This window comes from Bison bison, unplaced genomic scaffold (genome assembly GCF_000754665.1).
Source record: "Bison bison bison isolate TAMUID 2011002044 unplaced genomic scaffold, Bison_UMD1.0 scf7180017864490, whole genome shotgun sequence".
In the NCBI taxonomy this organism is placed as follows: domain Eukaryota; kingdom Metazoa; phylum Chordata; class Mammalia; order Artiodactyla; family Bovidae; genus Bison; species Bison bison.
In genome coordinates, this window is record NW_011495049.1 from 7,244,926 (window position 1) to 7,271,666 (window position 26,741).

At 45.9% G+C, this 26,741-nt stretch overlaps 1 protein-coding gene across 1 annotated transcript; it reads left to right on the top strand.

Moving 5' to 3' along the window:
* The first annotated feature begins 1,136 nt into the window (after positions 1-1,136).
* Positions 1,137-26,741, top strand: CKMT2 (creatine kinase, mitochondrial 2 (sarcomeric)). Its single transcript, XM_010863369.1, has 10 exons — positions 1,137-1,232; positions 12,162-12,333; positions 13,643-13,841; positions 15,706-15,801; positions 16,254-16,475; positions 18,119-18,204; positions 19,146-19,269; positions 21,927-22,061; positions 23,463-23,588; positions 26,476-26,741. The coding sequence occupies exons 2-10, from the start codon at positions 12,182-12,184 to the stop codon at positions 26,593-26,595; spliced, it is 1,260 nt and encodes a 419-aa protein (XP_010861671.1). The 5' UTR covers positions 1,137-1,232; positions 12,162-12,181; the 3' UTR covers positions 26,596-26,741.

Here is a 26,741-nt window from a genome sequence, read left to right on the forward strand (position 1 = left end):
GTGCTTGAATCTTAAGTGTACAGCTTGAGGAATTTTTACACGTGTGTACACTCATACAACCACCCCTAAATCAAGAACCCTTCCAGCCCCAGAAGGCCCTCTGAGGCACTCTCCCAGTCCGTACCCCCATGCAAAGGTAAAATATTTTTTTTCTTTGGGTCATATTTAAAAGAGGTGGAGGCTCTGAAAGAGAACCACTCTAGGTGGGCTCCATGCCCTGCTCCATCATCCCCTCCTCGCATGGCTTGGGTCCTGAGAAGGAAGGGAAAGGAATCAGCTGGTGATGTGCACCTGGACATAGAAGCTGGGTACGTGACCGTCACCAGAGGCCTGGTCAGCTCCCTCTGAAATGCAGGCTGTGCTCCAAAGTCCTGGTGGGTCAATGCTATTTACAGTCAACCTTTCCGGTTTGCAGTGGATGTTCCAAGGAGGGCTATTTTTAAGCAGGTTGATGGCCTGCAGGACCTTCTGGTAGTAAATTAAGCTGCTGTGGATACAAAGTGTATCGTCTAGCAATCTACTTCAGACGACCTGATCTAGAAGAGAAGGGTGATTGCCCCTGATTCCAGCCCCCAGATAACTAGTTGGAAGGAGATGCCCTGGTTTCTGGTTCAGAATGTGATTAGAAACTGAGGGAGCTTTAGACGTCTTTCTCAGCTTGGAGGGGAAAGGGGAGGGTCCCGGAGAGCAGGGACCATTCTCCACAGCTAACCCAGGGATGGGCTCCTGAGGGAAGATAGAAACAAATTCCCAAATAGGTGCAGCAATTTTCCCGCGGTCCTCCCACTCCCAACGCAGGAGCCTGCAGGTCTGGGCAGCCAGTTAGCGGGCTGCGGGCCCAGGAAGCCCTCGCAGAGCCCTGGGAGAGACAGCCTACAGGACTGGACTTGGGGCAGGGAAACATTTCAGAGAAAAGATAGGAGATAGAAAGAGGACAGGGCCCACCCCCTGACACTGGCGGAAGAATCAGAGGCCGGTGCTACAAGGACAAGGCTGGAAAGCAAGTGCGTCTTTAGACCTGATCGGGATTGGCCGAGGCGGGCTCCGCCCCGCCTTCCCGGCCCCGCCCCTCCAAGGAACCCTTTCAAGGCCGGCCCCGCCCCGCCCCTCCGGCCCCGCCCCGCCCCTCCGGCCCCGCCCTCTCAGGAGCCCTTTCAAGGCCGGCCCCGCCCCCACCCTCACAGTCCTTGGCTGTTCGCGAGCGGCGGGACGCAGGAGGCTTCGGCTCCAAGGTCAGTGTGGCTGTGAAACCCGGCTTTATTCCTCCAAAACTGGGGTCATTGCTAGAGCCAGGGTAGGGACCTTGTGAGCGGTGGACCCAGGGCTGTGGGCCGGGGTCTGGGCGATGCTCCTGTGTGAGGAATTCGTGGTAACTCTTGAGAAGGGCCGGCAGCGCGTCTGTCCTTGACGGAGCCGCTCCGCACCCAGGCGCAGGTGACCATTCCGTGGGCCAGCTGCGCGCAGGGGGCTGGCACCCTGTCAGCACCCTGCTTGCAGTGCCTGTGTTTGATAGTGAATCAGGACTTTTTCTTGATGGAAAAAAAATCTAAATGCCACAGAGTTGGGGACTGTAGCTTTCAACTTTCTTACCGTTGTAATCTGTAGAAACTCATTAGTTTGAGGGATGGCTTCCCTCAGCAGCATCAGAAGAGATGCAGACCAGTAACTTGCGAAAAACTAACTGAAAAATGGATAGCTTGAAGCCCTGGAAAGGAGCTAATTACAGATTGGCCCAGGAGCTAGACCTGATTTAAACTGATTAATATTATTGCTACAGAACTATTTTTAAAATCTCTACCCCATTAATAAATTAATAATTAAATAACATTAAAAATAATTAAATAATTTAAATATTTAAATAAATCAATTAAAATATTTATAAAATATTTTAAATTTTATTTTAAATCATTTAAATTAAATAAAATTTAAACAAAATAGTTAAAATAATTTAAAATAATTAAAACAAGTAAAATGAATAAGTAATTAAAACCCAAGTAACTATTTGCACCACCCGCAACCCCCGCACTGGAGGTGAAAATGCTACAGAGTTGGCCTACATGTGTTTCATCTCTGGCAAAGGGCTGTTGTTTGCTTGCTTGGCTGGGTTACTGTTAGCCCTGTTTTTGTCCCTTGGGTAGGTGATATCTCTGCTGGGTGTGGAGAGTGACATTCACCATAATGAGGCAAAACCCTCTGGCCCTGCTCAGCGCTGCCCCAAGACCTTCCCTTGAGCGTTGCCCTGACTCTGAGACACCCTCCTGCACAGGGTCAGGTGGAATCAGCAGAGGTGGCAATCAGTGGCCTTATGACACAGCTTTGTGCGTTCACCTGGTGTGTTGTTTTCAGAAGTGCTGCGTTTCCTGTCTGCAGCCATCCCACTGCCTCTGTGTCAGAGCTTGTGTCCTTGGTCAGCTCCCCCTGTGCTCAGATAGAAGAACACGGCTGCCAGCAGAACTTGGCAAGGGGCTTCCTGAGCCTCCCAAGCTGGCTCTGGGGGTTATTAGGCTGTGTGAGCCCTCTTCTACTTTTGTGGGCACCTTTTCCAGCCTCCCCCCTCAAACCTTTTGTGGGTTAAGGCACTGTTCCAGCAAAGGGCACGAGCACCACATGCACCCACAAACTCTGCCAGCTTCCTGAGCAAATCTACCCTTACAGCGTGGACCAGGGGCCAGGTCAGTTTTCCTAAAGAGGAGGCTGAGGAAGGTCCGGGAAACTTGGGCTGGGGGACAGAAGGAATGGAGCATCCTGCATGTTCCAAGGCAGGAGGAGGACTGGTTCTGAGACAGACTTTGCCCCTGGCTCAGAGGCTCTGGGACTCCATCTCTGCCACAGCCTAGAACAGGAGCCATTTGCCTTCCCAGAGGGGACCACATGGGACCTTGCGTCAGCATTCTGGGAGTCCCTGCTCACTGAGCCAGGAATCCCACAGGGAGCCCATCTGAAGGTGACCGCTGGAGGTCACACCCACTGCTGCCTGGGAGGCTACAGGGCTCCTTCCCTTGGGCACGGAAGGAAGCTTCCACTCCTGTACAGCATTGCAGAGAACTAGATGGTTCCTAGCTTCCTATTTTCTTGAAAGCAACTTACCCTTGAGAGATGAGCTTGTGATGGTTGTATGTCTTCATCACCAGGAGGCCTAGGAAAGGCCTCTGTTTTACAGGGAAGGACCATAGATTTCTCTGCTTATGACTTTCTACTTGTTAAATAGAATGGAGATGCCCAAAGGTGCCTCTTAGGGTGCCAGTACATCCGGGGGTGGAGAAGTAACTTGAACCCTTTGCTCCCTTAGAATTGGGAAGGGACAGCCAGTCTCTGCTGGCCACGAGTGACATCAGGAGAATTTGTTCAGAGTGTTCTGTGAAGCTAGTCCAGCCTCAAGGACGCCCTCTATTTTGGGGTCACTCTCTCTAGAGGGAACGCCGACACGTGGTCCGACCCCTGGCCTTCCACTGCCCTCCAAGGAGCTCGAAACGCAGATGCCCTGTACAGCTGGACCAGAAATAACTCTGAGTCAGCAGAATGGCACCCATGGCGTCTCCCTCCAGTTACTCAGGACAACCAGGAGGTCAGAACTGAGGCAGTGACAGAACTCAAGGCTGGATTCCGTCCATAGCCTAGGATGTGACAGAACCAGACCAAACCAGACCCAGACTCCCAGTACGCCTGCCTGAGACAGACGTGGGGGGCTCTTGGGCATGATGACAGAAGAGCTTAATGTGGTGGTTCTTGTTTTTTCAGTGGAGAGGGCAAGTGTATAACCACAGCACCATTGCTTTTTGGCTGTGATCTTGTACCCATTTAGAAATCTCACTGGCTTGCAGCCCAGCAGTTTGGCCAGAGTGAAGCCCTGATGGTAAAAATCAAATCAGGAGTCATGAAGTGTTCCAAGTTAGGGAAACTGAGGCAAGTGACTTCTGTGGGGTGAGAGCTAGAGACTACCTCCCTCCTCATCCCTGCAGTCCCTACTTCTGTAGGAGAGAGGGGAGAAGAGAGGAGGAGAGAGAAGAAAACCCCATGTCCTATCTCCTCTGAGAAAGGCAGGCTTGCCCAGCATCCCCGGCATGCCTGGCAGGCACTTTGGGCACCTGGCGTCAGAGTGGGGTGGGTGAAGTGGCACCTGGCATCTCGGCCACTTCAGCAGAAGCCTGAGGACAGGAGAGAGGACAGGCTTATAATGTTCTGGGACGCTGGGGGAGTCACATGCTCTCAGGTGACAATCCCGTGTCTAGAAGCTTCTGTGGTAAGTGCATTTCTACCGTCTTGGGGGCCTGAGTGAAGTGATCTGTGGCTCCCAGGTCCTGAAGCACAAAGGTGGTTTCTCCCCAATTGCTGATCAGTGCAGGGCTGCCTGTGAGGTGCTGTGGTTTGCAAGGAGCCTGGATCCAGGCCCAGAGACTAGCCTGTTTCAAATCCCAGCTTTATCAAGTGTTGGTCCCTTAACCTCTCTCTGTTTTCTCCATCTGCAAAATAATGCCTACTTGCCAGGATTGTTTTAAAGACTGAGAAGAACATTTGTATGGGCCTCTTGCATGATGCATGGCTCATGGTGGGAGTTTGGTAAATGGTAGTTAAATGAAAAAAAGACAGTAAGGTGTGGTCATGCAGAGATGGAAAGGACATTCTAGGTGGAAGGAAAGGCCTGGGTAAAGGGTCAGAGTCTGGAAGAAGAACTTGGGAACCCACCTGAGGAAATCAATGTTGTGAGCCCTGACATTGGTTTTCAAAGGATGATCCGTGGATCTGAACATACATGATGGGTTCCATCTGGAATCAAGGCTTGTCCTCAGAGAGATTACAGAATAAAGCAATTAGATGAAACACTTTGAATGGTAAAACTGAAGTCAACAAACATTCAGAGAAGGGGCAGACCAGTGCTGGCTAGGAAAACCAGTGGTGGTTGTGGGAAGAGAGTAATAACTGTCCTGTAGCCTTAAGGTCATGAGAGAGGAGAGACTCGCATTTACTCAGCGCCTACCGTAACTTGTCACTTAGTCCTCACAGCAGCTCGGGGAGGGGTCTCATCGTATATAATGGAGGAGTCCGTTATATAGAGCAGGTTGCTGAAGCTCAGATAGGCAACTTGCAGGCTCCGTAGACCCAGCAGGGCCTGAGAATTGCCTGCTTACATAATAGACATGTTGACAGTGCCATTCTTGCTACTCATTCAAAAGATGGAGCCTGAAAATGTGACTTTTTAACACACCTCACAGCTGACTTTTTTTTTAGTTTTAAATTTAATTTTTGATCATAAAGACAATCCATGCTGGTTTTTACAAGTGATGCAATAATACAGAATTCTATTAAGAGAAAATAATCTGCCTACTTCAAGTCTGTGGCTCTGAAGTAATGCTTTTTGCAGTTTGATGAGTAACCTTTAATACTTTTCTTTATGTTATACTAATACATGCAAATACATACATAGATACATGGTTGTTATAAAATTGGAGCCATTCATATTCATTACTTTGAGATTTTTTTTTCTCTTTTAACCTAAGAATAGAGCATAGACATGCATCTAGGTAAAGTGGAGGCACTTTTAACTGATTCTTTAATAGCCATGGAATATTCCATCGTCTCTTTTATCACATTTCATACCATCCTTCTGCCTCTGATAGACAGGTTCTTCTAGGTTTTTATGCCACTGCACACAGTGCTTCACTATCGTTGTGCCTCTCTCCTTCTATGGGGCTTCCCTGGTTTTTCGGATGGTAAAGACTCTGCCAGAAATGCAGGAGACTGGGGTTCAATCCCTGAGTTGGGAAGATCCACCTGGAGAAGGGAATGGCAACCCACCCCAAATGTTCTCAAACATTCTGAGGGCAGCACCTAGAGGTGACCTCTCGTGTGAAGCAAAGTGATAGTTACAGATGTGTGCATATATTCAGCCCTTCATAAGTGCCAGGCCTCATTCAGATTTGTTGCTAGTAGCTGCAAATGTTCTGGAATCTGGAATCCATCAAGGTTGTCCCCAGTCATGGCTTTTCTCTGGGCCTTTGGAGACAGGCAGCCACTATACCTCCTGGGCAGACTCAGTCCCACTGGACTTCAACTCTCCACATTTCAGGGAATTATTTTCTATAGATTCTCTCCAGAGCCAGATTTGGATGAGTGACAGTAGTCAAGGAGTCTGTGTCCTCATCCGGAAGATCCTGGACCAAGGCATAGAACAGGGCTAGTCAGCCCTTCTTCCGCTCTTTCTTTCTGCTGTATTCCAAAGTAGATTGAGTGTAGTGTGGGCTGAGTGCAGTGGCACTCCCACCTGGAGGATGGCTGGAAGGCAGCTGGCCAGAGAGAGGCGATGCCGCAGGCCTCCGTGGTCATCTGTCTATGCACACCGGTGTGTGGTGTCAGGGCATTGTTGCTGCTCTCATCTTTGGTAGTTTGCGTCCTGGTGCCAGTTCGAGGGCAGCTGGAGGTAAACAATAGCTCAGACTGATTAAAACCAGACCAGCTCCCTGAAACAGTATAGCTGAATGAACTGGGCCAGTTCAGTCCCTCCCAGGGGCTCCCACGGGGCTCTGGTTCCCCTGGAAGAACACTGACACTATAACTTGTGGTTGCCCAGGCGGGTGCTGGTTAAGAGCAAGGACTGTGAAAACAGACCACTCGTCCTGAATCCCCACGTTGCCACTCACACACTGTGTGCTTTTGGACAAATGAGTTTACCTTTTTTTTTTACCTCCATTTGCTTGTCTATAACATGGGGATAATAAGAACGTCCTCTGTTGTGAGGATTTAATGGGGGAATAACCATAAAGCTAATGGAACCATGTGCCCCCGCATGTAGTAAGTGCTATATGAGAATTTCCCCCTCAGACTATGAACTCTGTAAAAGCTGCCACATACTAGATATCTAAATATTAATATTTATCAAACAAGTAAAAAGATACCTCTCCTTACCCTTTCGTCACCAAGCCTTGCCTCTCCCTCCATTGCTGCCCGCTGTGACTCCTCCCTCCATGAAGCATGTCAGTATCATTCACGGTGACCATGACCTGCACTGCCTGATGACCTCTGGAAGTCTGTGGTCAGTGGTGTTCCTGGAGGGTGGCGGAAGCCCTGAGGGTCCACCCTCTGATTGCACTGCCCTTCAGAGCTGCCCAAAATGATGCCTGTGTGGCTGGATGGCAATTTGGCCCCATAATTATCCTCTGTCAAGCCCTCGGTGGAAACCCTGATTGAGAAGACCCATCCAGGATCCCTGAGAGACCGTGAGGAACCAGAGGCAGCTAGAACTGTCTGGCAGAGGACTCCTTGGAGAGGAGAGGTTGACTCCATCCAAACATACTATGATATTGTTACTAAACCTTATAAGTGGGAGAAGGCGATGGCACCCCACTCCAGTACTCTTGCCTGGAAAATCCCACGGACGGAGGAGCCTGGTGGGCTGTGGTCCATGGGGTCGCTAAGAGTCGGACATGACTGAGCAACTTCACTTTCACTTTTCACTTTCATGCATTGGAGAAGGAAATGGCAACCCACTCCAATGTTCTTGCCTGGAGAATCCCAGGGACGGCAGTGCCTGGTGGACTGACGTCTATGGGGTCACACAGAGTCGGACACAACTGAAGCGACTTAGCAGCAGCAGCAGCAGCAGCAGCAGCAAACCTTATAAGTAAAAACAGGATCTTCATTTAAAGTCAGTACATGTGATTTCCCTTAACTGACTGTTGGCTGTCAGTTAACCTCTCTGTTTTTGAGTTCCCTCATCTTTTTTTTTTAACTTTTTGTTTTATATTAGAGTATAGCTGATTAGGGGGCTCAGTGGTAAATGTCACCTGCTGATGCAGGAGACCCAGAAGAAGCAGGTTTGATCCCTGCATTGGGAAAATCCCCAGAGGGGGAAATGGCAGCCACTCCAATATTCTTGTCTGGAAAATTCCATGGACAGAGGAATCTGATAAGTTACATTCAGTGGAGTTGCAAAGATTCAGACACAACTTAGTGACTGAGCATGCACATACAGAAACTAAAATATGGATATGATAACATTTTAAACATGAATATTTTGAAATCAGACACCCAGCCACAGATCACCTTCACAGGGAGAAGACCTTTAAAGACCACAAGTGGTTGGTGGGTTGCACGTGGACACCACCCTCTCCGCTTCCTCCTGACCCTGCCTCTTTGAATTTATCTTCTCAAACACGCTGATGTGAACACATATCAGTGCTAAAGCCTGCTACTGCTAAGTCACATCAGTCGTGTCCGACTCTGTGCAAGCCCATAGACGGCAGCCCACCAGGCTCCTCTGTCCCTGGGATTCTCCAGGCAAGAACACTGGAGTGGGTTGCCACTTCCTTCTCCAATGCATGAAAGTGAAAAGTGAAAGCGAAGTCGCTCAGTTGTGTCCGACTCCTAGCGACCTCATGGACTGCAGCCCACCAGGCTCCTCCATCCATGGGATTTTCCAGGCAAGAGTACTGGAGTGGGGTGCTGTTGCCTTCTCCGAAAGCCAACTAAGGAAAGAAAAATAAAAATCAACTGTTTGAGCCAAACTCAGAAAAAAATGCACTTCTTGTTAACTTAGGGAGTATGTCTTGGCTTAAATTTTGGCCCATATATAGTCTGGAAAGAGCTTGGGCCATGCTTCCCTTATTTTGGAGAGTTCTATGGTTAAATCAGAGAAGAAAGTATTGCCTCTCTGCTTAGGAAGCAGATTGGAGGATGTGAAAAAAGATACAACAGGTTTCAAAGATATAAGTTAGTGTCACCTGCTGTGTACAAAAGCCAGGAAGAATGGGTGTTGTTCCTTGAGGAACACTGACCTACCCTTGGAAGGAGATAGACAGCAGCCCAAAGTCTAGTAGGGAGCAAAGAAGCACATGTGTTCAGATGAATGTTGAGCCATTACAAGTCCCTGGAACAACTCTAAGAAATAGCCCATTTGTCTTGCCTACTGATTACTAAAGTAATTCCTGTTGTCTTTAGGATTGAGGGGATTCTTTTTAGACATGGCACAGAGGAAAGGCTGTCTGACAATTTGATTTCCTGGGCTAACATAGGAAAATAACTCCCTAAATTTTTTTCAAGGACTTTGATGCTTTAGGTGAGATGTTCAAATTTCTCCCTAGTGTTGCTCAAAAAGGTGTTAAATAAAGACTTCTAGGTGGTGATCCTGGAAGAATAACTGGGAACTGGGAACTGATCCCTGTTCCCAAAATGCAGTCAGGTAAGAAAGTGGACTGCAGAAGGCTACTGTTAGAATTATGTGTAAAGCCATGCTGACCTCACCCTATTAGAGGAGTTTATTGTCTTCAAGTTTTCATCCTGGTTTCACCTAGGTTTACATTCCGTATCCATACTCTCAAGAGCCTCCTTGCAGCCATCCAACCCACCTATGCTTGGAGAATCCTGTAGCAGGGTCCTGATAATCTAAACACTAGGGGAAAAATCCCACCCTTCGTTTCGGCATCACAGAGACCAGTATAATGAAAGGGTACTAAGAATTGCCTGCTCTATTGTTTTCCACTCATCAACCCATGGTAAATAGCTCCCCCATCCTGGATGATGCTGTGGATTAATATTGCATTCTGATCTCTGGGCAGTAGTAGACAGGATATCTGATTTTCATCCCTGATGACATTATATATTTATCTTGATTTATACATGTTTTCTACTTTATCTGGATCTCATCCTATCCATCTGTTGTCTATTTCCTACTTTCTAAAGCATACACTCCAGTACTCTTGCCTGGAAAATCCCATGGACAGAGGAGCCTGGTAGGCTCCAGTCGATGGGGTCACTAAAAGTCAAACATGACTGAGCGACTTCACTTTCACTTTTCACTTTCATAAACTGGAGAGGGAAATGGCAACCCACTCCAGTATTCTTGCCTGGAGAATTCCAGGGACGGGGGAGCCTGGTGGGCTGCCATCTATGGGGTCACACAGAGTCGGACACGACTGAAGTGACTTAGCAGTAGCAGCAGTAAAGCATATATTTTAGTAGTTTCTTTGTTATTGATCTGCTATTTACCTTAAATTGCCGTTTTCATTGTCAGGTTTGACAGTTACTATGACTATATTCCCAAGTCTGGTTGATAATTATTGTCTCTTAGCCCCTTAAAGACACCATTTCTCTGTCTTCCATTATTCACTGTTGAAAAATCAGCTGATGTTTTTTCTTTATAGATGAACTGTCTTTTCTCTTTAACTTCTTTGGATATCTTTGTTGCTGGTAATCTGCAGTTAACTATTATTCATGTATGTATGGATTATTTTAATTTTGCTTGGTTTATGTCATACTTCTTGAATCGTGGATTTTTGTTTTTCATCAGTCCTGGAAAATTCTCAGTCATCATTTCTCCTCAAATATGGCTTCTCTGTTTTCTCTTTTCTCCCTTCTGAGGTCTCCATTAGATGTATCTTTGATCTTGTCATTCGATCCTTATATCTCTTATGTCTCATATTTTCCATTTTCTTATTTTCCTCTGCAACATTCTGGATAATTTATTATGTATATCTTCCAATTCATTTATTCTGTCTTCAGCTGTATTATTATCTGTAGTTCATTCTGGTTCTCTTTCAGATCAGGTTGATCATTCTTAGTAGTTTCCTGTTGATTGCTCATCACTGTGATTCCTTGCTTGCTCATTGTTTCTTTAAACATTTTATATAGAGCTACTCTACATTCTTGTCTGAAAATTACAGTATCTTCAGTCATTGGACTGAATTACAGTCATTGGAGGCCCAAATCTGTGGCCCTTTATTCTGTTGATTCCCATTCATAGTACCTCCTTATGTGCTTAGTGATCTCTGAGAGCTTGTTATGGTTTGATCTTCATCTATAGGAGAGTAGGGCCTGAACTGAATATACCTTAGAGCATTTAAGTGTGCTTTTGCTGGGAGGACTCCTGATCTTGGACCACTTTAGCCCCTCTCAAGGGTCCTAGTGCAGCTGGAGAGTCTTAGACTCAGCTTGCCCTTTCCCTGCTGATAGCCTGATCCTAGTGTGCAAATGGACATCCACACTCAAGGTAACCCAAATCTCCTGGCTTCTTACCCTGAGCTCTGACACCAACTCACTTGGGGTGAGTGAAGTAGGAGAGTGGTCTTCAGAGACTTTGAAACTGTGCATAATGATTAGTGAAATTCATTTCACCTGCCTTCACCAATCAAGGTCGATTTAAGGCTTGTGTGTCCGCCATGCAGTTTCTGGCCTAAACAATAAGGTGTTTGCCCAAGTTATTTTCCAGGAACATGGACTCAGCTGTGTCCAGTTCGAGCTGAGCTGGTTAAGACTGGAAGGACCACTGACCTCACAACTAGGCATGTGCGAGTGCCAAGTTCAGTGACCTTTTGACAGCGCAGGGCTGGAAACTCCACCCTCAGACCCTACAAAGGTAGCCTAATTACACCTGTGCTAAATGACAATTACCACACCTTTTCCCAATCACCTTTCTGCGCACTCCCCACGCACTCTATGCTTCAGAGCGCCATGCTTCTTTGTTATCCCACAAATACTCCAGGCCCTTTACTTTCCAGGAGGTGAATTTGTGAGTTTTTTCTCCCGTCTTCTTCCGTGGCTGCCTTGTGAATAAACCCTCCTAAGGGTTGCTGCAAACCTTAGTGTCTCAGCACTTTGGAGTCCTGTGTGTTGGGCAAAATGAGCCTGGTTCGGTAACAGCTTCCTCTATCTCTCATAAGCCCAGCATGCCATTCTGTTCAGGGTCGAGTTGTGCAGTGGCAGAGCCCAAAGAGCACCTGGTCTGTCAAGCCGCCAAATGTGGAAAGCCTCCATTTTTTCCCTTGATATTATATTGGTGGAGAAAATGACATGGACTTCAAGCAGTTTGACATTCTCTCCGTCTAAAACTAACCAGATTTTTCCAAGCAGTGTGAGGAGGGTGGGGAAAAGAGGGAGGAAGAAAAAAATAAAACAAAACAGAGGCTAAGTCTCCTGCAGTTTTTTCTCTCCCCTATTGATCTCTATACTGTGGTTCAGGGCCATCCTGTGAGGCTATCTGACCTTTAGCTTCTCAGGAGTTCCCTGGTGGCCCAGTGGTTAGGACTTGGTGCTTTCACCGTGGTGGCCCAGGTTTGATCCCTGGTCAGGGAACTAAGATCCTGCAAGCAATATAACACAGCCAAAAAATTCTTTTATATATATATATATATATATATAAATATAAAATAATCCTCAGCTTCTCTGTTTTCCAGACACTCATCCAAGAGGAAGGATGGCCAGTACCTTCTCAAAGTTGCTGACTGGCCGCAATGCCTCTCTGTTATTTGCTACCTTGGGCACCGGTGCCCTGACCACGGGGTACCTGCTGAATAAGCAGAACGTGTGTGCTGCGGCCCGGGAGCAACACAAGCTATTCCCACCAAGGTAAGTCCTCTTGGCTTTAAAATGACGCCAAATGCCAGCCAGAAATACACTTTCCCCTGCTGAAACTGTCAGCAAGGGCCCCACTTTCGGTCTCTGAGGATGAGTAAATCAGTGTGACTTGTGATACACAGTGACCTGTGGTGAACTCAAGGAAGTGTAGTCTCATCATTCCTGCCCAGAGCGTGAGGTCTAGTGGAATAGTAATAACAAGACCGAACCTTTGTTGAGCATGTCTAGGTGTGATGAGCACTTTACACAGAGTGTTTTATTCCTCTTAGCACCTCTCTGTGATGAAATGGAGGCTTCAGAAAATTAAGTAGTGCCTGAGTTCACGCAGCTGGTGTAGCCAGATATCGAGGTCCCTTGATTCCAGACCTGGGCCTCATACGTGCTGCACTGCCTTCTGGAAGCTGTGATGTGATAGCAGTGATTTGAAGTATCAGCTTTAAAGGGACTTGCAGAAGGGAATTAGAGAAATGGAATGAAGATGGAGTGTCTTCTGTACCCTGGGGACCTTTCCATGGCCGAGAGGTCTCACACTGGGTAGAGTTGGAGCGCTGACTTGAAGGGATTCCGTATGGGCAGGTGTGCATATAGACATGAGGAAAACCTGAGGTGTTTCTCAGAAATACTTACTTGGCTTCTGTGGGAATCAGGATCTCTGAGGAAATTGCTGGCACCCACCAGGTACCTCAGGAATTCCTGAGGTGAGAGTGCTTGTGGTGGTCCTGAATTCCCTATTCAGTCAGTGCATATCCCAGGTAAGATTGCACCCCCATTTGATTTTCCCCTATGTATTAGTTTAACAGATATTCCCTGAATGCCTGTGTCTATAGGCAGGCGCTGAGCTCAGCATAGCAGATAGCCATAGAGTTGGCATCATTGAGGACGGACAAATAAATGAATTTCTGTGCAGTTATGCCTGCAGGGACTTTAGCTTCTCTATCACAGACCTAAGGGGTCAAAAAGTGACTGTTATAATTTACCAAAACTTCTGGGTTTTTAAAAAAAAGCCTGCATACGACTTTAGTTTCTTTCCTAATTATCTTCATTCTATTTCCTCTGTATATAAACATAAGTCAGTCTGTGGGCTCCTGCAGCCAGCATCATAAACCTCTTTAGGCAGGGCTAGGTCCATTTCTTTGGCAGTTCAGGGACGTATGTTTTTAAAATCCGGCTTTCTTGAATCATGACCTAGCCAGTTTCCCTCTGCCCCCTGGCTGAAGAGAGCCTGGTCAGAAACAAAGCTCTTGTATAGGCCCCGTCCCCGCGGGGCTGCTCGCTGAACGCCTCTCTCCTCGGCGGACAGCGCAGACTACCCTGACCTGCGCAAACACAACAACTGCATGGCCGAGTGCCTCACGCCGGCCATCTACGCCAAGCTCCGCAACAAGGTGACGCCCAGCGGCTATACCCTGGACCAGTGCATCCAGACCGGAGTGGACAACCCTGGCCACCCCTTCATAAAGACCGTGGGCATGGTGGCTGGCGACGAGGAGTCCTATGAGGTAAACTCGCAGCTGCGGGTTCCACAGTGTGTGCGTTGGGTGGGTGCTTTGGGTTCCCTCTGTGGGGCTGCATTCTCAGAACAGGTTCCCATAAAGGGGAGCCAACTTCAGCAGAACACCTGCGGTGCTTTCTGGAACAACGAGATCTATTCTTCCCAGGCACAAGGCTTCCTTTGCAACTGCTCTAGTATCCCTCCCCATAGAGGAATGAGTCGCATGACTCAGTTCTCTGAGCTCATCAAGGGGGTGAACTGGTACAGAAAAAATAAAATCTTTTCATTTGTTGTTGTTTCATTGTATTGGTATTCATCGTAATCACCAGTGAGGCTTTAGGAGGTGATATGTCTGTGGCTGAGTTTTATTGAGGGGAGAGGATGGTTCCATGGGTGTTCAGTTTGGGAATTACTGATGACACAGTCCACTGCAGTCTTAGTGAATCATTAAGTCTCTTGGGGTTTCCCAGGTGGCGCTGGTGGTAAAGAACCTGTCTGCCAGTACTGGAGACGAAAGAGACGGGTTAGATCCCTGGATCAGGAAGGTCCCCTGGAGGAGGCTATGGCAACCCACTCCAGTATTCTTGCCTGGAGAATCCCATGGACAGAGGAGCCTGGCGGGCTACAGTCCATGGGGTCACAAAGAGTCAGTCATGACTGAAGTGACTTAGCACGCACACAGGCAAGTCTCCTGGAAAAATCCCATGATCTGCATCCTCATTCTGGGGGCAGAAGCCCAGGATGGTCCCCTGTTCTGGAGCTCAGCCACTAGTGCATCTTCTATGTCATGGCAAATACCTCCAGCCCATCTCCCTCAGGTCTGCCTCCTTTGCACCTTCTGTTGCAGGGAGAGGAAAGCAGTTCCTTGGGAAGGCAGCCGTCAAGGGGAGTGAGGGGGCCATCTTGAATAGGCTAGATGGGCAACTAACTCAAGAGCAGCAGCCCAGCTCTGAGCTCCCAGAGTCCCAGACTGGTGCTGACTCCTGGACTGACATCCCACAGCTCCCAGAGGCTGCAGGGTGCTCTGTTTTACTTCTCTTATCCTTATTTTACCTAAAGGATGTTTCCAGAAATTTATGGTTTTTTAAAAAGTAGATTCTACTTGAGTTAGTTTGGGCGGGAAGGTCCTCAAAGGGTAAGGGGTCCCTGCTTTGCCTTAATTGCTGCTGTGCACTTTTCTTTCTATGAAGCTACTTTTCTACAAATGTATTGTGTTACTTAAACTGTAGAACCAGTTTTGACCACAAAACTGCTTAGCTTCTGATCTAGCAGCTTCTATTATCCTTCAGATTCTTAAACACAAAATTTTCTTGCTTCATCTGATGGTAGTGAACTTGGCAGAACCACTAGGAAAGAGATTACCATGACAGAGATCTGTATGTCTGCCCTCACCCAAGGGGCAGTGTGCCTGAGAGAGGTTTCCTCTGGCATTTGCCTACTACTACTATTGGACTTCCTGGGTGGCTCAGTGGTAAAGAATCCACCTGCCAATGCAAGAGACACAGGTTCGATCCCTGATCTGGGAAAGATCCCCCAGAAGAGATCATGGCAACCCACTCAGTATTCTTGCTGGAAATCCCTGTGGACAGGGGAGCCTGGCGGGAAACAGTCCATGGGTTCCAAAGAGTCAAACACGACTTAGTGGCTGAACAACAACTGCTACTACTACTATTATTATGATTAGCCATCAATGCAGTCTCACACCTCTTTCCTGCATAGTTGCACTGAGAATTTCAGAGAAGGAGGGCATCACCTTTGGCTTGGCGCTTAAGATTAAAAAAGAGCAAATGATGAACCACTTAAAGTAGTTGAACCAAGGAACATCTTCCTTGGTCCTTTCCAAAGGAAACAGAGCCTCTTCCCTCCTGCAGGTGTTTGCCGACCTTTTTGACCCTGTCATCAAGCTGAGGCACAATGGCTATGACCCCAGGGTGATGAAGCACCCCACGGATTTGGATGCATCCAAGGTAGGCGCCAGCCACCTCTGTACCCTCCCATGAAGCTGGCACTCCAGAACCCAAGACGAAGAGCAGGAGAGAGAAGGGTCCCTGGGTCCAGCTGCCCTTGAAAGCTCTGTGATGGCCTTCCCACGCCATGCTCCCTGGAGGGCCACTGAGACTATCAGGAAATAGCCAAAGTCAGTTTTCCTTGCCTCCTACCACCAGGTTAGTGGTGGTCACTGAAAACCTTCAGCCTTTCCTGAAACAATTCCTTTTTTCACTCTAAATCTACCTGGGGTAAAGGACTGCAGAGGGCACCCTGTGAAGTAGTTCCTCCACTGTCTTCTAAGACCCCAGCCCCCAGAGTGGCAGGATGGCTCCAGCATGCATACGTGCTCTGTGCCCCGGGGTCCCCTGGTCGGCGGGGCGGAGGCCACTGTGGCCGCAGCCCCGCAGTGACCCCGCGCTCTGCTCGGCAGATCACTCAGGGGCAGTTCGACGAGCGCTACGTGCTGTCGTCTCGGGTGCGCACAGGGCGCAGCATCCGCGGGCTGAGCCTGCCGCCCGCCTGCAGCCGGGCCGAGCGGAGGGAGGTGGAGAACGTGGCCATCACGGCACTGGAGGGCCTCAAGGGGGACCTGGCCGGGCGCTACTACAAGCTGTCCGAGATGACGGAGCAGGACCAGCAGCGGCTCATCGATGTGAGTGGCCCCTGAACCACCTGGGCTGCCAGGGGCGGGGTGGTGCTGAGAGGGCCCGGAGTGGCCGCTGTGTGGCCTCCCCGGAGCCCAGGACCCTGCCCTGGTTGGGAGCTTGCTGGGGTTTCAACCTGGTCAGTCTAAGGCAGAAAGAGCAGGCCTTAAAAGTTTAGGTCAAAAGTGGAGATGGTCTCTGAATGAAGTCTGCAGAGGAAACCATAGGGTGGGCTGGGATTGGTGGGTGGGGGTGGATGGAGGGTCCCCGGGCTTGTTGATAAATCGGAACAATTGGGCATGGAAAATCCTGCCTGTGTCTCCACGGCCACACTCAAATCCAGAAAGCCCGGAACATCTGGAAGGGGAATCATCCAGGTTGAAGGCCTGCCCCCAAACCTGCCTCACACCAGAGCCCACCTCTGAGACTCCTGCTGCCTCCCCAGGCTCTCCATGGCTTTGGTCTCACACTAGGGGAGACAAAACCCAAGTCCCTTTTTTTGGCCTGGCATTTTCACAAGTAACTTTAAACTCCAAGGAAAAGGAGAAACAAATTTTCTGTTATTTCAGAAGATGTGATACCAGAAAAGATGCCCCATTTCCAAACGAGATGGGCCAACTGATGGTCTAGAGGCCTCTAGAGGCTTCAGTCTCCTGGTTCTCTCCACTTGCCCTGTTACAGAACAACTCCTCGGCCTCAAGTAGCTGCTTCTGGTCTCCAGCTTAAAGGCCACGCTGTTTCCTGGGCAATAACAGTCCCTAAACCTGTCCCAGCTCTTCCACTTAGAGACTGTAGAAGGACTCCCCTTCCCGTGTCTTCTTGATTTCTGACTTCAGTGTGATCATATTGAAATATATGGAATCCACATTCATATTCTTACTGCGTCCACACAAGCAAGAAAAATGCCTGTCTCTGGACACTGATTTTGATTTGTGGCGTGGTATATTGTAGTTAGAGGCATACTTAGGAGTCAGACAGGTCTAGGTTTGCATCTAGATTTTGCCGTTTCCTAGCTGTGTGATAGGTTGTTTTATCTGAGCCTCAGTTTTATTTTCCTATCACATAGAACAATTACATTTACTTCAGAGTGTTGTTGTGAAGATTAAAGGAAATAAAAAGTACATAGCATAGAGCCTGGCACCGAGTGAGCATTAGATGAATGGTGACTATTTTTATTTACAGATCATTATTTTACATCTCGAGTAGTTTGTAATGAAAAGGATAATAAGAATAAGTAAACCTACAACATTAGAAACATGGAGAATGCAACTGTGTGGAACACTTCTTGGGACAGCACCCCCTTGCTCACTGCCCACTCTGCCATTGCACAGGGTTGGTGCTGGCTGGATAGACAACTCCATAGTGAGTAAGGATTTCCGTCTGGGTTAAGCCAGTGGTTTTCAACCTTAGCTGTACACTAGAAAATCCCAATGTCCAGGCCACAGCCAATAACAAGAATCTCTGAGAGATGGGAACTGGGCATTAGAATTGTTTAAGCTCTCTGATTATTATAGTGAGCAGCCAACACTGAGAAGCACTGCCTGAGAGACCTCAGCCATTATTAGTGAGTTGGAAATTGACCACCTGGCACTTGCCATCGTGTCTGATCTCATTAGTGTTGTCTCATTGCTTTGTCCTTTTTGGCCTGCAGGACCACTTTCTATTTGATAAGCCAGTATCCCCTTTACTAACTTGTGCTGGGATGGCCCGTGACTGGCCAGATGCCCGGGGAATCTGGTATGGACTTAGCATGTTCACATTTGCAGTGTGTGCAGTGTTCTCCTTCAGATCACTGCTTGTCCTAACCTGGAGTTGCTGTGACCTGCACTTGACGGCATGCCTGGCTTGAGAAGATAGAGTACTTAGAAATGGAGAAGATAGAGTTCTTAGAAATCGGTGTGTGTGTGTGTGTGTGTTTAATATATAAGTATAGTAATGTTTCCAGGATGTGCAGGAATGCTAGCTGGTTTGCATGAATTATGCATGAGAAAAAATTGTAAGAAAAACATAGCTTCATATTATTTGACTTTAGAGAATCTCTGTTTCATGACATTAAAACAGAGAAGCAGAAAATGAAAAATAAATATTGAGGATTTAAGCAAAATCCTACAAGGAAGAGTGGCTATGAGTGTACACATATTTTATCTTGGCCAACGGTCCTTGGGCAACTTTGATTCTTGTTCCTTGGTAGTTGTTATGGCACTACTGGAAGGAGCACAGATCAAAGTGCTGGGGAGCAGCTGTTCAGTGCGGGTTCAGAGGCAGGATCTATACAGCAAACATGTGAAATCTGTATACCAAACATGTTGAGCTGCAGGTAAAATATTTTATTAAGTGCCATATGATTTTGGTTGAATCTGTTAGGAGACAGAACACTCTTGTTAGCAACAAAGCTGAAAGTTATCATGGCTGAATTATTGTCATCCTAGTCTGAAGAATGAGGCAGATTATGTTCTTGTTTGGCAAAAACATGACATGAGGGTTGGAGTTGGTGTTACTCTTCATTCTGTCAGGGTAACATTATTTTGCAGTACTTGTGCGGCACAGTGAAGAAATTAGGACCATCTAAGGCAATGAGTAAGGTGAAATGAAGCAATCAAGCTACAGAGGTAATAGGAATTTTCATGTGTTGAAACAAATGTAATTAACACTCAACACCATATTTCTCACTTCATTAGGCATAATTATGACAAGACATTTCTCATCTGGATTAATGAGGAAGACCACACCAGAGTAATCTCTATGGAGAAAGGAGGCAATATGAAAAGAGTATTTGAGCGATTCTGTCGTGGACTTAAAGAGGTAAGATGTCATCAGAGAATTCTGAATATTCACTAAAATAAAATCTCTATATTTTTCATTCTTGAAAAAAAGTACTGTGGTGACTTCCAAGACAGGGCTAATTTTTTTTTCTAGGGATCATGGCACTCTTTTGGGTTGCAGCTTCCAGCAAGCTCCCATGCTTCCTGCCCCAATGCAGGATGGTTTAGAGAAGTCTGTGGATCATTAGCTATTTTCTGATTTCTTTAACAGAGCTCTTGGCTGTTCTAAGCATAGAAACAGTATAGAATGCATCTACGTTCATATGTAACCAGGCGATCCTAAAGGAAATCAACCCTAAATAGTCATTGGAAGGACTGATGCTGAAGCTCCAATACTTTAACTACCTGATGCAAAGAGCCGACTCATTGGAAAAGACCCTGATGTTGGGAATGATTGAGGGCAGGAGGAGAAGGGGGTGACAGAAGATGAGATGGTTGGATGGCATCATCTATACAATGAACATGAGTTTGAGCAAGCTCCAAGAGATAGTGAAGGACAGGGAAGCCTGGCGTGCTGCAGTCCATGGGGTCGCAAAGAGTTGGACATGACTTAGTGATTGAACAACAAAAACAACACGACCACAGCCTTACTTGCTGAGAATTACTATGTCCTCCTACAATGCTCATATGAAAAAATAAGAGCAACTGACATTTATTGTTTAATAAACCTATATGCAGGTCAGGAAGCAACAGTTAGAACTGGACATGGAACAACAGACTGGTTCCAAATAGGAAAAGGAGTACGTCAAGGCTATATATTGTCACCCTGCTTATTTAACTTCTATGCAGAGTACATCATGAGAAACGCTGGGCTGGAAGAACCACAAGCTGGAATCAAGATTGCCGGGAGAAATATCAATAACCTCAGATATGCAGATGACACTACCCTTATGGCAGAAAGTGAAGAGGAACTCAAAAGCCTCTTGATGAAAGTGAAAAGAGGAGAGTGAAAAAGTTGGCTTAAAGCTCAACATTCAGAAAACTAAGATCATGGCATTTGGTCCCATCACTTCATGGGAAATAGATGGGGAAACAGTGGAAACAGTGTCAGATTTTATTATTCTGGGCTCCAAAATCACTGCAGATGGTGACTGCAGCCATGAAATTAAAAGACACTTACTCCTTGGAAGGAAAGTTATGACCAACCTAGATAGCATATTGAAAAGCAGAGACATTATTTTGCCAACAAAGGTTCATCTAGTCAAGGCTATGGTTTTTCCTGTGGTCATGTATGGATGTGAGAGTTGGACTGTGAAGAAAGCTGAGCACCGAAGAATTGATGCTTTTGAACTGTGGTGTTGGAGAAGACTCCTGAGAGTCCTTTGGACTGCAAGGAGATCCAACCAGTCCATTCTAAAGGAGATCAGCCCTGGGTGTTCATTGGAAGGTCTGATGCTAAAGCTGAAACTCCGGTACTTTGGCCACCTCATGCAAAGAGTTGACTCATTGGAAAAGACTCTGATGCTGGGAGGGATTGGGGGCAAGAGGAGAAGGGAACGACAGAAGATGAGATGGCTGGATGGCATCACCAACTCGATGGACGTGAGTTTGAGTGAACTCCGGGAGTTGGTGATGGACAGGGAGGCCTGGCGTGCTGCAGTTCATGGGGTCACAAAGAGTTGGACACAACTGAGTAACTGAACTGAACTGATGTCCTAGGTACTGTGTTCAGTGCTTTACATGCTTCATCGAATTTAATTGGACCATTTTGATATGGTGATAGAAGAGGTTTAATTTTCTATTAATGAAGTACTATAGAATAAAGGATTGAAATATTACCGTTTGCAGCAACATGGATGGACTTGGAGGGCATTATACTAAGTGAAATATCAGACAGAGAAAGACAAACACTGTTATGATCTCACTTATGTATGGAATCTAAAAAGTACAACTAACTAATGAATAAAACAAAAAAAGAAGACTTACTGCTGTAGAGAACAAACTAGTGGTTACCAGCGGGGAGAGGGGATGGGGGAGGGGTAATAGAAGGGTAGGAGGAAAAAAAGGTTATTATGAGAATGTATGAAATCACGTGTATGAAACTTTTGAAGATTGTAAAGCATTATAGAATTTAAAGAATCTTTCATTCAGTAAAAAAATATCGGGCTTCCCTGGCGGCTCAGTGGTAAAGAATCGGCCTGCCAATGCAGGAGACACGAGTTTGATCCCTGATCCGGGAAGATCCCACATGCCGAGGGGCAACAAAGCCCATGTGTCACAACTATTGAGCCAGCGCTCCAGGGCCTGGGAGCTGCAACTGATGAGCCCACATGCTGCAACTATGGAAGCTCAAGTGCCATAGAGCCTGTGCTCTGCCACAAAAGAAGCCACTGCAATGAGAAGCCCACATACCCCAACTAGAGCGTAGCCCCCACTCACCACAACTAGAGGAAAGCCCTTGCAGCAATGAAGACCCACAAAAAAATAAATAAAATTATTAAAATAAAAGGATTAAAAATAACTTTCGAAAAGGAACTGCAGTTAGTTTTACTTTTTCGTTTCCAAATATAGAAGCAGTACTATAAATTTACCTGAGTTTTTTCATGGCGGACTTACAGTGCGCACGCCCCTCCCTGGTGCGGGGGCATGCTGAGTGAACGGCTCTCTGAGAACTTCATCATTTGCTCCCTGTTGTAGGTGGAACGCTTAATCCAAGAGCGAGGCTGGGAGTTCATGTGGAATGAGCGCCTGGGGTACATTCTGACCTGCCCTTCGAACCTCGGCACGGGATTGCGAGCTGGTGTCCATGTCAGGATCCCAAAGCTCAGCAAGGTACTGTCACATAGCCTGTGGTCCTGTTGGGTTCCACCAGGATGAGCTCACCTGGGGCTGCTTTGTGGAGGGGAAAATGTCCTAGTCCCTTCCTTAACCTTTACTTTCTGACAGATGAAAGAAAGTGACAAGAAAAGGTTGTTTGCTTGAAAAAACACTTGTGTCCATAGGATAAGAGGTTAAGGGGCTGTAAGAATGGGATGTGACTTTAGGAAGTTTAAATCCTCCATCATATCACAAGTAGAGATGGACAGGAAGGCTTCTCTGCTGCCTGGCCAGCCTTCCATCCCCTTCTTTCTCCTAGTTCAGAGGTTCTCAGGCTTGAACCTACAGCAGAATCACGTGGAGGGTTGTGAAAACCCAAAATACAGAATTTGCATTTCTCACAAGTCTCCGGGTGATGCCGATGCTATTGGTCAGGGAACTACACTTGAAGCACCACTGCCTTAAGGCATGGTCACAGTCAGACCTCATGTTCAGTTTGTGGGAAGGTGAGAGAGCATGCCAGTGTGTCCGTGTGAAGATCTGAGGTCTAGGCCTGGCAGTGCACTTGTCACTTCTGCTTGTTCCATTAGCAAGAACCTAGACAGTGGTTACTTCCTCAGCTCACCTGTTAAGATAGGAAAATGGATTCTGGTGGGCACCTGGGGGTTTCTCTGTCATAGCACACCAAGTGAATCAAATACTTTAAAACAAGTTTAGAAAATGTGATTTCGGCCCCACCCCACCCCCAAAAAAGTATGATGATATTATTCAAAATTCCAATTCTAAGAAAATTATTTGATGTGACTTAATGTCTTGATTTTAATTATATCAATAACAACTGTTATACAGATGAACAATAAACTCACCAAAGGGTATCTAGATGACAAAATAGGGGTATAGAAGTTAATAACAGCTCTGCTACCTTCTAGCTATGTTCTACTTTTAGGCAAGTTAATTTCTCTGAGGCTTAGTTTCCTCATCTGTGAAATAGGGGTAAAAGTAATACCTTCTTCATGGGATTATTGTAAGTTTTAAAAGTTCCAGCACAGGGCCCTGCTACATAGTAAGTATATGTTTGTGTCTGTGCATGCGTGCTCAGTCACTTCAGTCGTGTCTGACTCTGCAACCCTATAGACTGTAGCCCGCTAGGGTCCTCTTGTCCTTTGGGTTCTCCAGGCAAGAATACTGGAGTGGGTTGCCATGCTCTCCTCCAGGGGATCATCCTGACCCAGGGATCAAACCCACGTCTCCTACGGTGTAGGCGGATTATTTACTCGTTGAGCCACCCGGGAGGCCCAAATACATGCTTACTAAACACGCATTGTTATTACTTCTCGTTTTACATCTTCTCTACGTGTGCCAAGGATGATGGATCAGCTTTCCTCTTATGACGCCAAGTATTCTCCTTTGTCCCAGGATCCACGGTTTTCTAAGATCCTGGAGAACCTGAGACTGCAGAAGCGGGGCACAGGCGGTGTGGACACTGCAGCGGTAGCAGACGTGTACGACATTTCCAACATAGATCGAATTGGCCGATCGGAGGTAACATGTCTCTCACTTTCCAAAAATGAGCTAACAAAATCACCTTAAGAGGAAAAGAAGTAACCTCAACAGCCCTTCCTTATTCCAAAATTCGAGACCTCCTCTAGGCCCATTGAGTCCTGCGCCATGTTACATTTCATTCTGTAGCCCTGGTCCTCCATGGGAAAGCACTGCATAAAGGTAAGCACCATGGGATCTGAGAATGTATAGACAAGTGAAGGAATTCACAATGGGACTGCTGTCAGCCGCCTGCCTCCAGAGCTGTTCCAGCAATCGTGAGTGGCAGGAGTTCTGTTTTACTAAAGGACAGCAGTCTTATCACTGTGAAGTCAGAGAACCCGTGTGCTGTCTCTGAGTGGAGTGAAATAGTGGATTTTTCTCTTGATTCTGAGTTTCCTTTGATGAAGATCACATGCTATCATCTTCACTTGGGCATTTTTAGCTACTTGGTAGTTTGTAAAATTTTGTATTTAGGGCTCAAGATGGCACATACGGTATGCACCAGATATGTGTAAGATTGTACTCAGCAGGGTTCTGTGAATATAAAGGATAAATGAGATTCATAAACTATAGGTAGGCCTGGAGTGACACGTGAGAAAAAGCACAAAGAGCACACATAATGATCATGCAGCAGAAACCTAAGCAAATCCCGATCTCCGTAATTCCTCCCAGTTTATCTCATTGAGCATATGTGCTTGCTAAGTCACTTCAGTCGTGTCCAGCTCTTTGTGACCCACAGGCTCCTCTGTCCATGGGATTCTCCAGGCAAGAATACTGGAGTGGGTTGCCATTTCCTTCTCCAGAGGATCTTCCCGACCCAGGGATAGAACCCACGTTTCTTACATCTCCTTCACTGGCAGGAGGGTTCTTTACCACTAGCATCACCTGGGAAGCCCTGAACATACTGTGCCCATCATTAATTAAAAGGCTCTTATACAACTCAGTGGCATCATTGACTCAATGGACATAAGTGTAAGCAAACTCCGGAAAGTAGTGAGGGGCAGGGAAGCCTGGCGTGCTGCAGCCTGTGGGGTTGCAAAGAGTCGGACATGACTTAACAACTCAACAACAACATACAACTCAATAACTCAGTGGCTGGTTGTTAAACCCATGGATCACTGATGTTCTTTCTTCTTTCTTGCCATCTTTTGCTTATTTCATTGTTAGTTGGTATTCCTACTAGCAAACTGAGGGAAGGAAGGGAGAAAACAAAACAATGAAATCAGCCTGCATGCTACCAGCTCTGGTAAAGTATTTGAGGAAGCAGCAGCTATAAATACCACACCTTCTGAAATTAGCTAAATAACGTATGGTGTAGTGAATAATAAAGAAAATCTGGGCCCTAGCCTTGTTTGCCTGTAATATTAAAACTTGATTTTAATTACTGGAAAGCTAGGTGGTCATCATTAAAAAAAAAAACAAAACACCTATGATTTAGTAAGTGATCTTTTATAAGGACTAGAAAAATTCCCAGAAGTGTTAAAAAAAAAAAAATCCACTTATTTAACCTAACAACCCTGTTAACCATTGTGAACATTATTCTAAATTGCCTTCCATTCTTACAATTATTCAAAAAAAATTTTTTTTACTAAATTTAGTATTATTACATATGTTGGATATAAAACAGCTTTTTCCCAATGTTTTTTTCAACATGAGCATTTTTCTACAGTATTAAATATTCTTCAAAACATATCTATTTAATGTCTCCCTGATTATTTGATATTATGCTTGACCATCTCTATGTATAACTTTGATCACAACTATGATTAGTTAGTTAGGATATATTTCTAGAAAGGGGATTCTTGGGTTAAATTTGAGAGTCCTGTACTTATGACCAAGTTTCCTATCAGAAGATTTATACCAAGAGAGCTCACTGGCAGTGAATGGCCCCTCACCACATCCTCATCAACAGTGGAATGGGTCAGTTGGATAAGTAGAAAAAATAAGTGTTGTTTTTTTTTTAAATTAGTAATGACTAGCTTTTTGACCCAACCCTTTCTTAGAGCTTCCAGTTCCCTCTGCATGAAAAGAAGTGGGGAGGACACTAGACTCCATCATGCCTAAAATATGTTCAGCTGTAACACTTAACCATCTCCTCCATTATTGCTGGGCATTCTTGAGTTATATCATGTATTTTAGTGATATCTGGAACTAAATAGTAATTACTTACTACCTTAGTTGGGTTTTTTTAGGAGCAGTGCAAGAAATTTGTTTGAGAGGTGATTCCCAGGGGAAAAATCATAGGTAAATGTACTCTAGTTTAAGAAAACCAATTATTTGTAAATGAAAGTTCTAACTTATTTTAAGCAGGGATTTTTTAAAAAGTATATCTTAATGTAATTCACATAGTTTCCTTAAGTAACAAACTAGCCTGGTACATTGCAAACATTCTTTAATTGCCAAATATTTGAGTTGAAATATTGTTCAGAAAGCCGTTCACTGTGTAAATGATAATATCTGAACTGTAGCATGTTTAGTGCTCAGGTAGCTTAGTGGCAAGTCAGAATTTAAATCTGGGTCAGAGAATATCACAAGGGTGTCACTGTGTAGATATACTTTAAGACAAACTGTCATTTTTTAGCAGAGATTGATGGGGAAGAAATGTCTGAAATGCAAACTAATGGTTTTCATATTTTTTAAAAAGTTCTCACACACAAAGTAGTGACCTTATCTTAATGACAGAAAGATCAAGAGTAACCCTGTAATATCTCTGCTAGCTATCAGATACCTCTCTTTCCACAAAACTTTAGGGAAACAATGAGAAGAAATTGTTATACAGTCCGTCTAACAGGGAAGGTTCTCATGTGTCCCAGTATCGTTCCTTTTGATCAAAGCCTTGCATGTGTCTTCTGTACAAATTAATCTTTCATCTCTTTCACTGTCAAAGGTCGAGCTTGTTCAGATAGTCATCGATGGAGTCAATTACCTGGTGGATTGTGAGAAGAAGCTGGAGAGAGGCCAGGATATTAAGGTGCCACCTCCTCTACCTCAGTTTGGCAAGAAGTGAACTTTCCTTTCCCTGATTTATAAATAATCTGTCTGCTGGTATGACAGACAAAGAAATTTCTACTCTGAGAGTTTTTGTAGACTTGGAAAAATATAAAAATTATAGGTCCTGTCTATCTTTACAATAAAACTCTCCTTATTATCTTT